The sequence below is a fragment of the Falco peregrinus genome, chromosome 1, assembly GCF_023634155.1.
Source record: "Falco peregrinus isolate bFalPer1 chromosome 1, bFalPer1.pri, whole genome shotgun sequence".
NCBI lineage: Eukaryota > Metazoa > Chordata > Aves > Falconiformes > Falconidae > Falco > Falco peregrinus.
The window spans coordinates 31,091,640-31,105,814 of NC_073721.1; the positions used below are offsets into that span (position 1 = coordinate 31,091,640).

The 14,175-nt window shown below is 35.0% G+C and overlaps 1 protein-coding gene across 3 annotated transcripts in view; it reads left to right on the forward strand.

Annotated features, from left to right (window-relative positions):
- Nucleotides 1-14,175, forward strand: part of SLK (STE20 like kinase) — a 51,642-nt gene that overhangs the window by 10,589 nt on the left and 26,878 nt on the right. For all 3 annotated transcript variants that reach the window (XM_005244592.4, XM_055794552.1, XM_055794543.1), the window contains exons 2-4: nucleotides 10,357-10,521; nucleotides 12,878-12,926; nucleotides 13,657-13,806. In XM_005244592.4, the coding sequence (XP_005244649.2) occupies nucleotides 10,357-10,521; nucleotides 12,878-12,926; nucleotides 13,657-13,806 (364 nt within the window). The remainder of the gene's footprint in view (nucleotides 1-10,356; nucleotides 10,522-12,877; nucleotides 12,927-13,656; nucleotides 13,807-14,175) is intronic.

Below are 14,175 nucleotides of genomic sequence, written 5' to 3' on the forward strand. Positions count from 1 at the left end.
AAGTGCGGAAGTGACTTTTGAATGAGGAGTGGCTAGGCCTTTACCATTACCGTGACTGGTTTCCACAAGTTTCTGATGATGCAAGTCAATGCAGCCAGAGTTCTGGCAGAGTATTCCTGTTCCCACCTCGTTTCTTGTGACAGGTCTGGTGCTTGCCAACCCCATGATGATCTGGTTCAAGAAACTAAGCCACCCAAAAGCTGATTGTACATGTAATCTTCTTGGCTCGCCAGACCAGCTCACGGGAGGACCAGACAAGTGACAGTGCTGATGTAAGGGAAAAATTACAGGACAGTGTTAGCATTGGCTTAAATAGCTATAAAAAGGAAGCATGAAGGTGGCATATTGATGTTCTGAAGTTGTTAAGGTATGTCAGATGAATGCTTTTTGTCAGAACAAAAGAAAAAATAGACATACTTCTGTTGTATAAATCATCTGCGGATAGCAACAATACTGATAAAAAGGCAGTTGGTATTCTTATCAATCAGTAGTTCTGTCCCTTTGGATCACTGACATCCATGCTAGAAGAATGTTCTTGTGTAGACCTATTGTTAACGGGAAATTTATGAAAAGCCTATGTTCCTGGTTTGGTTTCCGGTGGTGATTCTTTTCTCTACTTTAGGTATGCTACAGAACTGCTAGAAGGAATGAAAATTTTGTAAGACTTCTTATTTGGCACTAAATTTACCTGTATGAGGAAAGTACGGAAACTGAATTGAATTTCAGAGTGAGCAGAGTGTTTTGAAGCAAGAAATGGCTTAGATAATTGTCCAAAATGAATGGAATTCTGCATTCCCTCACTGTACAAATATCCAACAAAAGACAGCTCTCTGCTTCAAAAAGAGAGCAGTACTTCCTCTTGAACATCTTGTGTGTTTAACTGTTTGCAGCGTTTTACGGTATCATGATAGTTGGCAGTTCTATCTTCTGAGGAAGAACATTGTTCCTACATTGCATGAAAATCCTTTGCCAACAGAAGGCTCACCAATTCATTAGCTGTAGAAGTCTGAGTAAAGCAAGTTTTCCCTTTGCATATTTTGTGCCTCAAGCTCTGCAAAGAGAGTTGGAGTATTTTGTCTTGATTTGTTTTTAATAATTTTATCAAGTAATGCAATTATTCCTATAGCCATTTTTATTTATCATTAGCACATTATGTAAATTCTGAAGGAATTAAACTAATCAGTCAAATGGCAAACAGCAAGTACAAGCATCAGAATTTGAAAAAGATTATCATCATCAGCATGCTCCTAAATTAAAATTTCTTTTGAAATCAGCTGATAAATAATAGGATTTGCATTCATATAGTTTCTCAAAGTAGTCAGTTTTCTTAATTGTTTTGTTGTTTAAATTAGTTAAAAAAACCCCAACAAACCAAACAGTTAATCTGAAAGGAACATCAGAAGCATGGTCTAACTGTGCTGAATATGGAGAAGTTTACTTACAGAACCCAAGATGCTATTTTTGTGGCACTTGAATAGCCAATTTTCAAGGAATACCAAATGTTTATTCAGATGGCTCGCTCTCATCTCCTGAGATGTCGTACTTGCAGCACAAAGATAGCTAGGTCATTATAAAGCATATGAGGCAACCTTTCTAACTTGCCTGTCAGAAGATTTCACTTCAGTGAGATGGTATGTAGCTTTAGGGTCATTAACGAAGACTCACAAGAAAGTCACAGACTGCACAAGCATTAAATAGCACACGTCATCATAGTGGATTTGTAATTAATAAAGTTCATTGTAGAACTGACTTGAAAATAACTTTTTGACATTAAAGAGTTGAAAGACCGGCTTAAATATTTTTTGTTGTTATTGTTGCTTCTGTCTTTGCAGTTGGTTTCTATTAGATTGTCTTAAAGATGTGTACATAAGGAAGCAATAACTTCCCTCTAGAGTTCTAAATTTCCCATTCTTTTTTAAACATATTAATACCATAAAGAGAATATGAATTGGCTCCTTTAGCAATTTTACTTTAAAAACAGGGATAACGTACAGCTTTTCTTATGAAAGCCATCAAAAGCTACTCTACTTCCTTTTTTGTTACTTCAGAAATAGGGGAAGTTTCATCTTAACAGAGAAGAGCATGCATGAAGCAACACAATATAGGCTTTGATAGTTTTGCAAGAGCTGTTGCCAGTTCTAATGTGGTATTGATGTAGTCACGTTTCATTTTCCCCTGTTGCAACTGTGTCTCTTTTAAAAAATACTGAATATTAAGCTGCCTTTGTGTTTTTCCTTAAAATATATGAACTATATTTATTGTTCATTTCAGGATGTCAAAGAATGAAATGGGGTGATAATGCTTCATCTTGCTTGATTCCGTCTTTCCCCTCTGGCTATTCAGCTGTGCTCGTGGCAAGTCTTGAATATGGTTCACACTGCGGTATGAAATTATACAGAGCCTTTGCCCAAACTGCCTGTATTTCTGAGCTAGTAAGATGTATACACTTTAAATGACAGTTAGGTCACATCTGTTATAGTGCATCATCTTCTATAATAGATACATGAAATAAATTGTCATAGTACAGGGCTTTAAATGCCTTCCTTCGGCTATATGAAATGTAGAACGTTTAATAATATTTACTTTTTTGACAGCAAGGTTTTTTTAACTTAATGACTGTGCCACATTTCATTTCTATGACTGTAGTTTCCCTAGTAACGTGTCAGAAGGCCTTTGTTTAAGGGTTCTTAAAGTCCAAAGAAATTTTCTTTTTTCTTTATTTGGGTTTTTTTTTTGAAGGGGGTGATTTTTGTTGTTTTCTTGTTCATTTCCAGTTGGGAAAGACAGAATTTTCTATGCTCAAGTCAGATGCACTTTTTTTGTTGTTTTGTTATACATGAATAGCTGTGCTGGGTCAGCAAACAGCTGTAGCCATCATACATCTGATCTGGCTAAAGGCTCTGGGCAGAGGAGATCCCAATTTTGTTTTGTAACGTAACTCCAAGGAATGGAGTAAGGAGGAACTGTGAGTCGACCCAGCCACTTCATTAAAACAATAAGAAGTATTCTAGGATGATATGTGCACGTCTATGAATGTACACCATGTAGTCTGTAAAGTGCTGGTAAACAAAATGACTTAGTGCTGTATGAAGCCAAAACACTCTGTGGTCTAGCTGTTTGCAGTGAGCCACAGAGTTAGCTTTTACAGCTCCAAATGTCTCCCTGGGAAAAGATGTTAGCAGGAGTAACCTGGCACCCTGAGCTCAAGTGAGCTAAAGCATTGTTACAGATGTTAAATGACCAGAAGCAAGTTTATAACATAGAACCCTCCCAGGTAAAGGATTCGGAGGTTTCTTAAGTCCTGTGTGCAAACAAATAATATGATTATCAAGAGCAAATAATAAAATTTTCAACTCTCAACCTCACAGCATGATAATTTTCTGAAAAAACAACAGTCTGGAGACAGCTTCAACTCTGGATTGTTGGTTGTCTTTAAAAGTAATTCTAAAGAACAGCTAGAATTGGCAATTGTTTGAGTAAAGATTATTTCTTGATATCATTGTTTCTAGGAATTATTAATTTGTCATCTGGAATAAAGGTGTGTTTACTGCTGTAATAAAGACTTAATTTTGAGCTGTAGTGACTAAAATAATCTTACAGTTTAATAAGCAGTAAGCAATATGGGTGTTTTTTTTCCTCATGACGCAGACTGAATAAACAACTGCTAGGATATATGTAATCCAAGATGAAGATATGCTGGGCTACTAACTTTCCTGGGAATTTGTAAGTCAGTTGGAGCTGACATTGTCTGGTGCTGGATAAAATGGAAAAAAACCTCTGCCAGCAACTGTTACTGTCCTCTGTAGATGAAAGATACTGGCAAAGCAGCTTAGCACTGCAGGGATAAATCTTAATTTGTCACACCTCCTTCCCAAGTATAGGAGTTGATTGTAATGCACAATTGTGTATTTTAATGCTGCTTTTGCATTATGTACAGTTATTATAAAAGAATTCGGGGAAAAAAACAAAACCCCAGTCCTTTGCGCTTACACCTCTGAAACTGCTTAATGCCTTAATTATGTTTTCCTGATATTGTCCGCTGGTTTTCCCTGTTACTTTTATGTGAGCTATCATGCAACAGGAGAAGCAAAATAAAGTGTCATTATAAGACAGCATAGCTTATTTTGGAGAATTTCTTGCCAATGTTTAGTGATTTTTTTCCCCTTATTTTTATTTTGTTTTTTAAATGGACTTGCTTAAATAAGATCAGATTTCAGCATAATTTCCCCCGTTAAGTTTCCTCTCAAGGACTGTTGCAGTTATTTTGCATGTATTTGACAGTTCAGCCCTGGTACTTTTCAAATACGTGTATAAATATTCCTTCTGATTTCAGTGACAAAATGCGTGAATCGGGATGGGAACTCTGCATAGCTACTATACAAAATACCACAGAATTAGTGAAAATACATGAAGGGAGTCCTGAGGTTAAACATGAAAATTGCATGCCATACCACTCACAAAAATAACTTGTGGAATCCTCAGAAACCAACTGTGGAGGAAGCAGTAGAACCACAATAAGTACAAAGTACAAGGATAATGTTAAAAGAGTGAAGTTGTCATGGTAACTGCTCCAAAACTAGTATAGCCACAAAGGCAGCACCAGACCACAGTATCATAAAGATCTGCTTCAGCAGTCTGGGTTGAAGCCTGGGCTCTACTTTGTTAATAATAGTATTTGCTTATAGGAAATAGAGGTGCTTTTATCTACACTTCTATTTCAGTATCTTTTTTTCCCTGGCATTAAACACTTCTTAAGCAGAAGAAACTGTATAGTAGGTAGTTACGATACATTGTGCAGGCAGGGGAAATTTTAGGTTGATCAGCCGTAGTTTAAGGCTGTATCGTCAACTTTGGTAGATACTATACTTATCTCTTCAATAGTTCTTTTGTAACAGTAATTTTAACAACTTTTAGCAGATAGAAATGAATTTAGCTGCTTCTTAATTCCTTAGACCAACCATGTCTGTAATTAAACAATTGAAATTCTCTATAGATTTTTATTACTACTACATTTTCAAATATCGTACAGTGAAGACTGGTGCAAAATAACATAGCTTCTTTGGAATGACTGGCTCATCTTAATTTCCAGAAATCTATCTCCTTCATTGGCCTAACTTGTGATTTATTGTAAAAATATTTCAGAGTTAGCTATTTGCTTTTGAATTCAAGCTAGTACTTGTAATTACATTTCTCAACATTGGACGTTAGAATAATGCTTTCTTTTTTTTATCTGATTAAAGTAGATTTTTTTTTTCCCTAAAATTCACTAATAAAGAATGCCTTTCTATGTTTTGAAAAGAAATTTGAACACTTGATACTGGTCAATCATGCAGGGGTTTTTTAGTTTCAAAATGCACAAGGCAATATTAAATATGGTATAGTAAATTTATACAAAACAAAGTCCAGTGTGGTTTTTCCACTAGGCCACAGCACTTTCAGATTTATTTGGCCAAGCTGTTAAAATCTGAAGTTATAGCAGGTTCTTATTCCTTGGTTTGTATGTTTAAGAAAGCTTGAGATCCACTGCTTTCCGATAGCTCTGAAAACAGCTTTGCTTTTGTTACACATGGACAGTTTTTCAGTCCTGATTACTCAGGCATCATCACAAGGCATATACAAAGCTAGATCTGACAATCCCAGGGTTACACAGAAGTGTAGCTTTTTATGTGCAAAAACATCTTTTGCTGAATAAGGATGCATGTATATTTCACTTCTTGGCAAGTTGATGATCTGTGATAATGACTACAGTTTTGTTGAGAAGGAGTCAGAAAGGAAAAGCTTCCTAATTGATTTGTTTTGCTGCCTGCAAAACATGCAGTGTGGTTATATAACATCTTAGAAGAGATCAGGCATCAGGAAGAAAGTGATGAACAATTTCCTATATTTCAGCTTTTTTTCCAATTGGCTGAACAATAGATGAAGGACATACTTAACTTTTTTCAGTTGTAAATAGTGTTTAATTTTTAGATGTCTACATGCTGCATCACAGGAGGGGAGCTGCACAACTGGGAAGGAAACACTTACTGGTGATAGGAAACTGCAACAGCTCCTCACAACCAAGGCTGAAACTTCATGTTGGTCATCTAAAGATGAAAGACTATGAGTTATCTCAGAGCTGTAATCCTATTACTCTGGAACGGTGGCTCTGCTCTCCCTGCTGTCCATGCCTGGGAATATGCAACTTCTTGGCTGAGTGCCCAGACACTAAACCTGCCTTTTAATAGTCTGCTATCAGTCTCTTCACAAAGCTGCTGGCTCTGGAGCTTATATTTGGTTATAGGATACGATATAAAAATCCAGGGTTGATAGAGAGGCATCACTAATTTCACATACTTGCAGATCCTGTTTTTGTGTAGAATGGTTATTCTTCTTTCTTGTACTGATACATTTTCAAATGTTTACAACATTTTTGAGCATTAGAAGTCATTGCCATTTTAGTGTGATTTAGGTTCAGAGAGAAAGTATATATCTGATTTACAAGATTATTTTTATTCTATGCAAACCTGCGGTCCGTCTTTTTAAAACTATATTAGAATTAGGAGAATAAGAGTATTTTTCTATGTGTGTTCTGCTAACAAGACTGTACCATCTATTGCAAGAACCACACTGCAACATATAGTTTGCTATTCTCTCGTGCGTATTATCTCTCTCTAAGTTAATGTTTGCTGTAGTGACCTTAAACATATAATCCAAATAGAAGTTTTGGTGGAAGGATTGCAATATTTATGTATTGTTGCATATGATAGTTAGTTTCACGTATGTCATATTGCATTAGTCAGATCTTGGAGGAATGATTTATTCCAAATCAGTTTTCAACCATTGTGTATGAATATTTTGAAAAGATCAAATTTTGTTGATGCAATAAAAGAAAATCTTTCTCCCCTTTTCTTCCTTGCCTCCACATAAGGCAGGATTGAACCATAACCATTGAAGATGCCAGTTTGGATTTCTTAGCATAGGACTGAAGCTTAAATCACCTGTCATGGAAGCAAATGTATTTAAGCCGAGCATTTGAAATAACTTGAATTGGTAGTTGAGAGCTGAAATACAGGAAGAAACTGCTGTGCTACTGATAAAGGACATACTTTGAAAGGGCAGAACCTCTGAGTAACATGAATGGTTATTTGACTTTAAATGTTCATGTATGCAAATGCAAAATGAGTATATGCAAATGAAGATGGCATCTACAGAAACATTTTTGCTCCTGCTCTGACCTTTGGAGAATGTTGTGTGGCAGAAGAAAGACTTAAGCCAAAGTCTAGAAAAAACAAACAAGCCCACGCAAAGCTTATAAATGCTTTTTGTTCCTCTCTAATCCAGAGAGTTGGGGTTTTTTTCACATACAATACAGCACTACATAAATCTTACGCATGAACAGTAGAATTCTTTCCTACAGAATTTAAAAGAGCATATTTTTAATGTACTACTTACAGCATGTCACATAGATGGGTATTTATTACAGAGTGCATTCTGGGGTGGAGATGAATAATGTCTTAATCAAAAAGAACTTTTAAAAATCATGTTTAATATATATACTTTATTTATTTATTTTCAGTTGTAACTTGATGTATACTTAAAATGTTTCATCAGTTCTCAGAAATACCTGGTGGAAATATGCTAATTCTAAAGCTTTTTTATTTTAAGAACTGGAAAAAAAAATCTGGATCTACACCTACAAAATTTTACTATCTCAAGTCAGAACAAAGACGAACGTTTGTTTTGTTTATTATTGTTAAGATGCTTATAAAGTTTATCATACTGTCTCTATAATAGCTTTTGACTTTTAATGAGGTGTTTTAATAGAGCTAACACAAGGAGGAAATAAAAGAAACTTATTGAAAGCAGATTTCTAGTTACTTGAAGCAAAATGATCTGGGAAAAAAATCAAAAGACAAAGTTCTCTGTCAGTAGAAAAAAGCAATATATGCTACAAATGCAGCAAAGTCCCTAGCATGTAATCGTGCATGCTAATTTACCAGTCCCCCCCCTGCCAGGTCAAGCTGAATCTGGAAACAGTAACATCTCTTATTGTTACTTGATGTAGGAGTTTAAAAGGGTTTTATTTAAAGAAAATATTACTACTATTACATAGTTTACATGCAAATTTGTGTAAAAATGAATTTCAGAATCTTTTTCATATTTTTTTTTGAAGTATCCTTCTTATAAGGTACAGTGGAGCGTGTGGGCATGCATGTTTCAAAAGAGTAAATTTATTTGAGTTCTTTAGAAAGGTGCCTTAACAACCGTTTTTCAGCACATGTAAAGCTACCAAGTCTAATTCTGTTGTGGAGTCAGACATCTGTTTCAGTTTCATGTTTAATTTACAGCACAGCTCTAGAATGGAAGGTTGGTCTTTCATTCTTGCTTTAAAGCATGAAGGCAAAACAAACGATGTTTGCGTTATTAAGCAGACCTTTTCATTATTAGAATGTATGCTGGAAAACTTCATAGTAGTTTGTTTTCAAATAATGTTATAGGGAGACCTTATCTTTGTTTTTAAAAACGGGTGGGCAAATATTGAGGTTGGGAAGATTGGTTGTTTTATTATTTTGGAAAGAATATTGAGATAAAAATAAATGCTACAGAAAACCTTTACCCTCAACATGAGATAAATCAGCTAGGACTATGCTTATAATTGTGTTTTGCTGTTACTGCTGTTTAACTGAATGTTATCATAAACATTTGTCTTTAAATCTTTTATTCTCTCGCCACATTGAGAGAGTTATTTATGACTAGGAAAGTAATAATATTCAGACCTTGGAAATAATTCTTAAGAATTCTTACTTGCTGTCTGATACCAGCTTTTGTATGATGCTAGTTAACGAAATTAGGTGACAAAAGTCAGGTTTTGGGATTCTTGCCGTGCCCTGTTCTGGGTTCGTCTCAACTAGGTTTGAGGCCAAGATATCCCATGCACCAGCAGAGAGATGGGATGAGCCACCTTGTGATGCTTCACATCAGGAGTCAGAATTGCCCGTGCAGGTTCTTGTCTTTTGCAGCTTTGGAGAGAGCCTATGTCCCTACTTTTCATTTAGTTTCTTTTGAATGTCAAAAGCTAGGTGGAGTAAATCTCGGCCTTTTCTTCATGGTCTTTACCTATAATTGTTGAAGTAAACTTTAGTCCTATAACTTAATTTATTCAGAGGCAAAGGGTAACCACTGGAAATGCCTTGGCAAGCTAGAGTTTTTATGATGGCTTGGGAAAATTCGCCATCTTGTTTAAAGTTCACTACATTCCGTGTTACAGTATTCCTTCAAACATATCTTGCAAGACAATTATAAGAAAGTGTGCATAATTTTTTGTGTGTGTATAGGTACACACATATATAGTCTGTGTTTAATCCTTGCTTTATTCCCCAAATCTTAATTTATTTTTATTTTTTCATCTCACCTTGCCCAGTTTTGCTGGATTAGTTTCTCAGTAGTATTCTGTGAATAAGTATTTACAGCAATTGGTTTCTGAAATTTTTTGCTATGTAACAGTTGCACTGTTTGTAATTTCTTACGTTTTAAAAAAGCTGAAGAATATTTAAATGCATAGCAGAAATGTCTTTTTTTTTTTCTCCTTTTTTTTCCCTTGGGTACCCAATGTCTTGTTTTCCTTCTGCTTTTCAAGTCAAAATCTTACTTATTCTCCAGCTGACTTTACCACTACAACAGTTCTAGCTCCCTTCTCTCAAGGTGTGGAGTTATAAAGTAGAGGCTGGCAGCATTTTGAGTGTGGCCAACTTCAATGAGTAGCCATCGATGAAGTCCTCCTAGACTTCTGAAGCAAAGAGAGTAAAATGCCTGGAGAAATTAATTAAAAAGCTTGGCACCTTTTTAACATGGGAGCTTGAATGCAGCCCCTGGGTGAAGAAGAGAGTAACCTACTGTGACTGGTAGATGATCTGGGTGGCTTCGGGCACAGCTGTGCTGCCACAGCGTGGGGAGCATCAGAAGGGCAAGGATGTGCGGTCAGAAATGAGAGAGTGGAGGCTACTTCACACACCTTGCCGAGTGTTGATAGTTTTTTGAAGAGCAGCACAAAACTTCATTTTTAGGAGTACGAAGTAATGATGCTAAGCTGCGTGATGTTTTAAAGAATGCAACAAGAATGAAGTATTTCTGTATTCCTGCCTTTTGTTGTTTCTTGACTTTGAAAAAAGTTGATAAAACCTTTTTCTGCTCAATTTTATCTAGTCTTAAATATGCAAGTATTCTCTTTTTGTAGAGAAGCAAACTAAAGGCAGGAAAATGGTACAGAACTGTCAGGAGAGGGTTTTTTAGGGTGGGGTTTTTTTGGTTTGTTTTTTTTTGGCTAGTGACAGTTGTCTGGTGAAATTCACATCTCTATGCTTGCTGTGTCTTTTATAGGCTCAGAACAAAGAAACGAAAGTACTGGCTGCTGCAAAGGTGATTGATACTAAATCAGAAGAAGAACTTGAAGATTACATGGTTGAGATTGATATTTTAGCATCCTGTGATCATCCTAATATTGTTAAGCTCCTGGATGCTTTCTACTATGAAAACAATCTGTGGGTAGGTATTTTTATTTCTCTAAATACTTTTACTTCTCTCAGAAGGTTATTGAAATTACATTTTTCTGCTTTACTTCATTAAAAGATCATTGGTGAATCACCTTTCTTGTGGGTTGTCGCTATTGGGATAACTGTTCAATCTCAAAACTAATTCCTAAATTGTGAGTATGACTTCTAGGAAATTGTCACTGTAAAGTTGAGCTACACTGAGTCATTTTGTCATGAATTTGAATCTAAAATCTGGAAATTAGCAGCTCATTTTGTTGTATGGAGAGAGTTCTTAGTGCTTATTTATAACAGCAAGACTCAGATTTTAATTACATTAGCACAGTTTAGAGTGAGATTCAGAATCTGCAGCTGAAAAATAAATAATATGCTTAAAAGGTCAGCCTGTGAAGTATGTATGTTAGATACGCGTGAATTCATTGGTACTTCCAGAAAGGACAGTCGGTACCAAGACTTGAACCATAATTAATTTATTTAAAACCTAGATATTTGTATGTAGAAGTATAGCAGGCATACATATGACTGTACATCACCTTTCTGCTATATCCTGTGCACTGAATTGCTTTAGCTATGAAAATACAATTTTTTCTTTTAGGTGATCCAGTGCAATATTTGTAAGTGCTTTTTGAATTGTACGAAGAATACATGTTTGGTTTTTTTAAAGAGTTTATAATTAAAAATGATACCTAAAACAAGTAAAAGAAAATTTCCTTGGAGTCTTACAAATATGTTTTATACTTTATGCATGAAAACAATGGAAGTTTAATACCATGTTTCCTGATGTAGATTTATTTTGATAAGCTTTGTGTAAACTTTGTGTGATCTGAATGCAGAGTAAAATTACCTTGTATAAAAAATGGAATAGCAAAAAAATTTCCATGCATAAAGGTCAGCATGAAAGCAAGTATGCATAAAGGGAGAATATGAAACTGTGTGGATATGCTTCACTGGCAGAATAACGATAGAAGGAGGAAGAGTAAATAGTTTGAAAATAAAATTGTAGATGTATAGTTACAGTGAAATGCAGAGGCATGAAAGCAACAAAGGGAAGGCTATAATGATGTGGTAAGTAAACAAAATTCAGTGGAGGCAAGAAAGAAAAGAATGATAGTTGGACATAAAATACGCTTTTGCTTTCCAGTTTTAGAAACACAATTTCTCTACCAAAGAGACCTTTGTCAGATTTGTCAGATCAAACAGCAAATTTTAGAGAAAGAAATTATCTATTTACAATTTCTCGCACTTAACGTACTTGACAGTAGGTATGTAGAGGCATGTAAATGGAATAATGATTTAAAGGATTTACAAGAGTTGCATTATATAATGCATTTTTTAGAACCATTGTTGTGAGGGTTAATTATAATAGTAATTTGAAGTAATCTGTAATGTAAGTTGTGTATATGTAAGTGTTATGGTATAAGGTATAATTTGAGGTTTCCTTTTCCATGGGCAATAATATTCTGATTTTACAAGTACTCTAAAGGAAAAAATTAAGACATTATTTAATATCAGAATATTGACTGATAGATTTCTGACAAGACATACTTAGCTGTCAGACTGAGAAATTTTGTTTAATGTTTAATGTTCAACTTAAAGAACAGAAAACACATAAGGAAGAGTGGGTTGTCAGTCTTGAATGACCTTTCCTTTTCCTTGCTCTCCTCATTCCCTGTGTCTGCCCTCTTTCCTTTGCGTATGACCTTTCTGTCCTACATGCCAGCATAGTTTGTGCCCCAAAATAGTTGCAATTTATTTTTGTTTCAAATTAGAAACTGAGAACTGGACATGGAGTTGTTCTAGTATTATTAGATTCTGAGATAAAAACCTTGATGTATTGTAGGTGTCAGTGAAAATGGAGGAAAATTAATGTAAACATCTGAATTTAGTAATTTTCTGTAAATTTTAAGAGTATTTTTCCATTTTTTCATCTGAACCAATTCAGAAGAGGAAAATCTTATATCTTTTGTACTTGGACTTTCCGATTAGAGATTATAGTGTAGAAGTACAGTTAAATAATCGAGAAATGAGTTTGCAGGGATTATGTAAATCACATTACAATGGGTCTGGTTCAAGCTGACTATTTTACTAAGTTTTATAAGTTTTATTATGCAGTTTTATATTTGAATTAAAACTTTTTTCTGAGGATCTCCAAGCATTTTTCAAGTAATTTGCTCGAGTAGCACAGCCTTACTTTTTGCTGAGTAACAGTACTATTTTACAGAGGTTAGTGAAATAATTTGTGAATGCCAAATAGGCTGAAACTGGTGTCTCAATAATGCTCCCTTTATCAATGGTTCAGTTCAGCAGAACTATTTAATTTGTAATTTGTGTATTCTTTTGTTTATGTACAGATCCTGATCGAATTTTGTGCAGGTGGAGCAGTAGATGCAGTAATGTTGGGTAAATAAGTTGTTTCAAATAATAAACTTAGTAACATCTTAAAATTGCTATATATATTGTAAGACTTGTTTCACGTGTATACTGTTCTGAAATGCAAATATTTGTGTGATTGGTGTGCTATGTGTTGAATGTTGGGGGTTTAAAATTAGCATTTACATCTATATGGACATTATAATTTCTTAAATTAGATTAATTTTCTCTCATTTTTCAAGTGTTTGTCTACTTTTCAAAACACAGTTTTGTCTTGATCCTTTAAGTGAATGTGATGAGTTGTTCCCATATGCTCATGGAGCTCTCTGTTCTTATAATCTATGTGAGCTCTTTTCAGGGTCTCATTCTTCCCCCTTCATCTTCCAAATTACATTGTGATATTTTTTTTTTATTGCATCAGCCTTAAACTTAGATTTTTCTGTGCTTATTCCCCAGAATAGGTGAATGCTAATACCAGTCTTTAACATCTCTGTGTACAACAGTAAAGAACCAATCTCTAAACTATATAGCTTTTTCACAGTTCAGATAGGCAGGTATACATAGTTCATAGTGAGGAGGGGTTTGGGCACAAGAGATTAAATTCTTAGTGAAATGAGCAAATATTCTAAGATATACGTTTTTATGACTTATGATGTTCAGAATCTGTCAGATTCATTAATTTTCTTCTATATTGATTGCTACGAACACATAACATAAAATGCAAACACGTTGTGTTTATTTCTGTCTATTTCTTGTGTAGAGCTTGAAAGGCCATTAACGGAGCCACAGATCAAAGTGGTATGCAGGCAGACACTGGAAGCATTGAACTACTTGCATGAAAATAAGATCATCCACAGGGACCTAAAAGCTGGCAATATTCTTTTCACATTAGATGGAGACATTAAACTCGGTAAGCATATAAAAGTCTTTCCCAGTACTTTGTGTGCTCTTGTAACTGTATTTTCCTTAGGCGGTAATTTGCCAGATTTCAGTATTTATCTATTTAAATACCAGTCTAACAATGACAGTTTTTTCAGATGCAAGTGGTTTGCCAGTACGAAAAAAACCCCAAACCAAAACACCACACCCCCCCCCAAAAAAAAAAACCAAAAAAACTTGTTCTAACCATACTTTGTACGTCTTTCTGACTTCAAAATCAGCAGGAATAGGAGTCATATCGTTATCCATACTGAGTTCCCTAAAGTCAGACACAGGTCCTGCTGTTTAGTAGTATAATGTTCTTAATTATAGTCATCTTTACTACGGTAAGATCAGAACT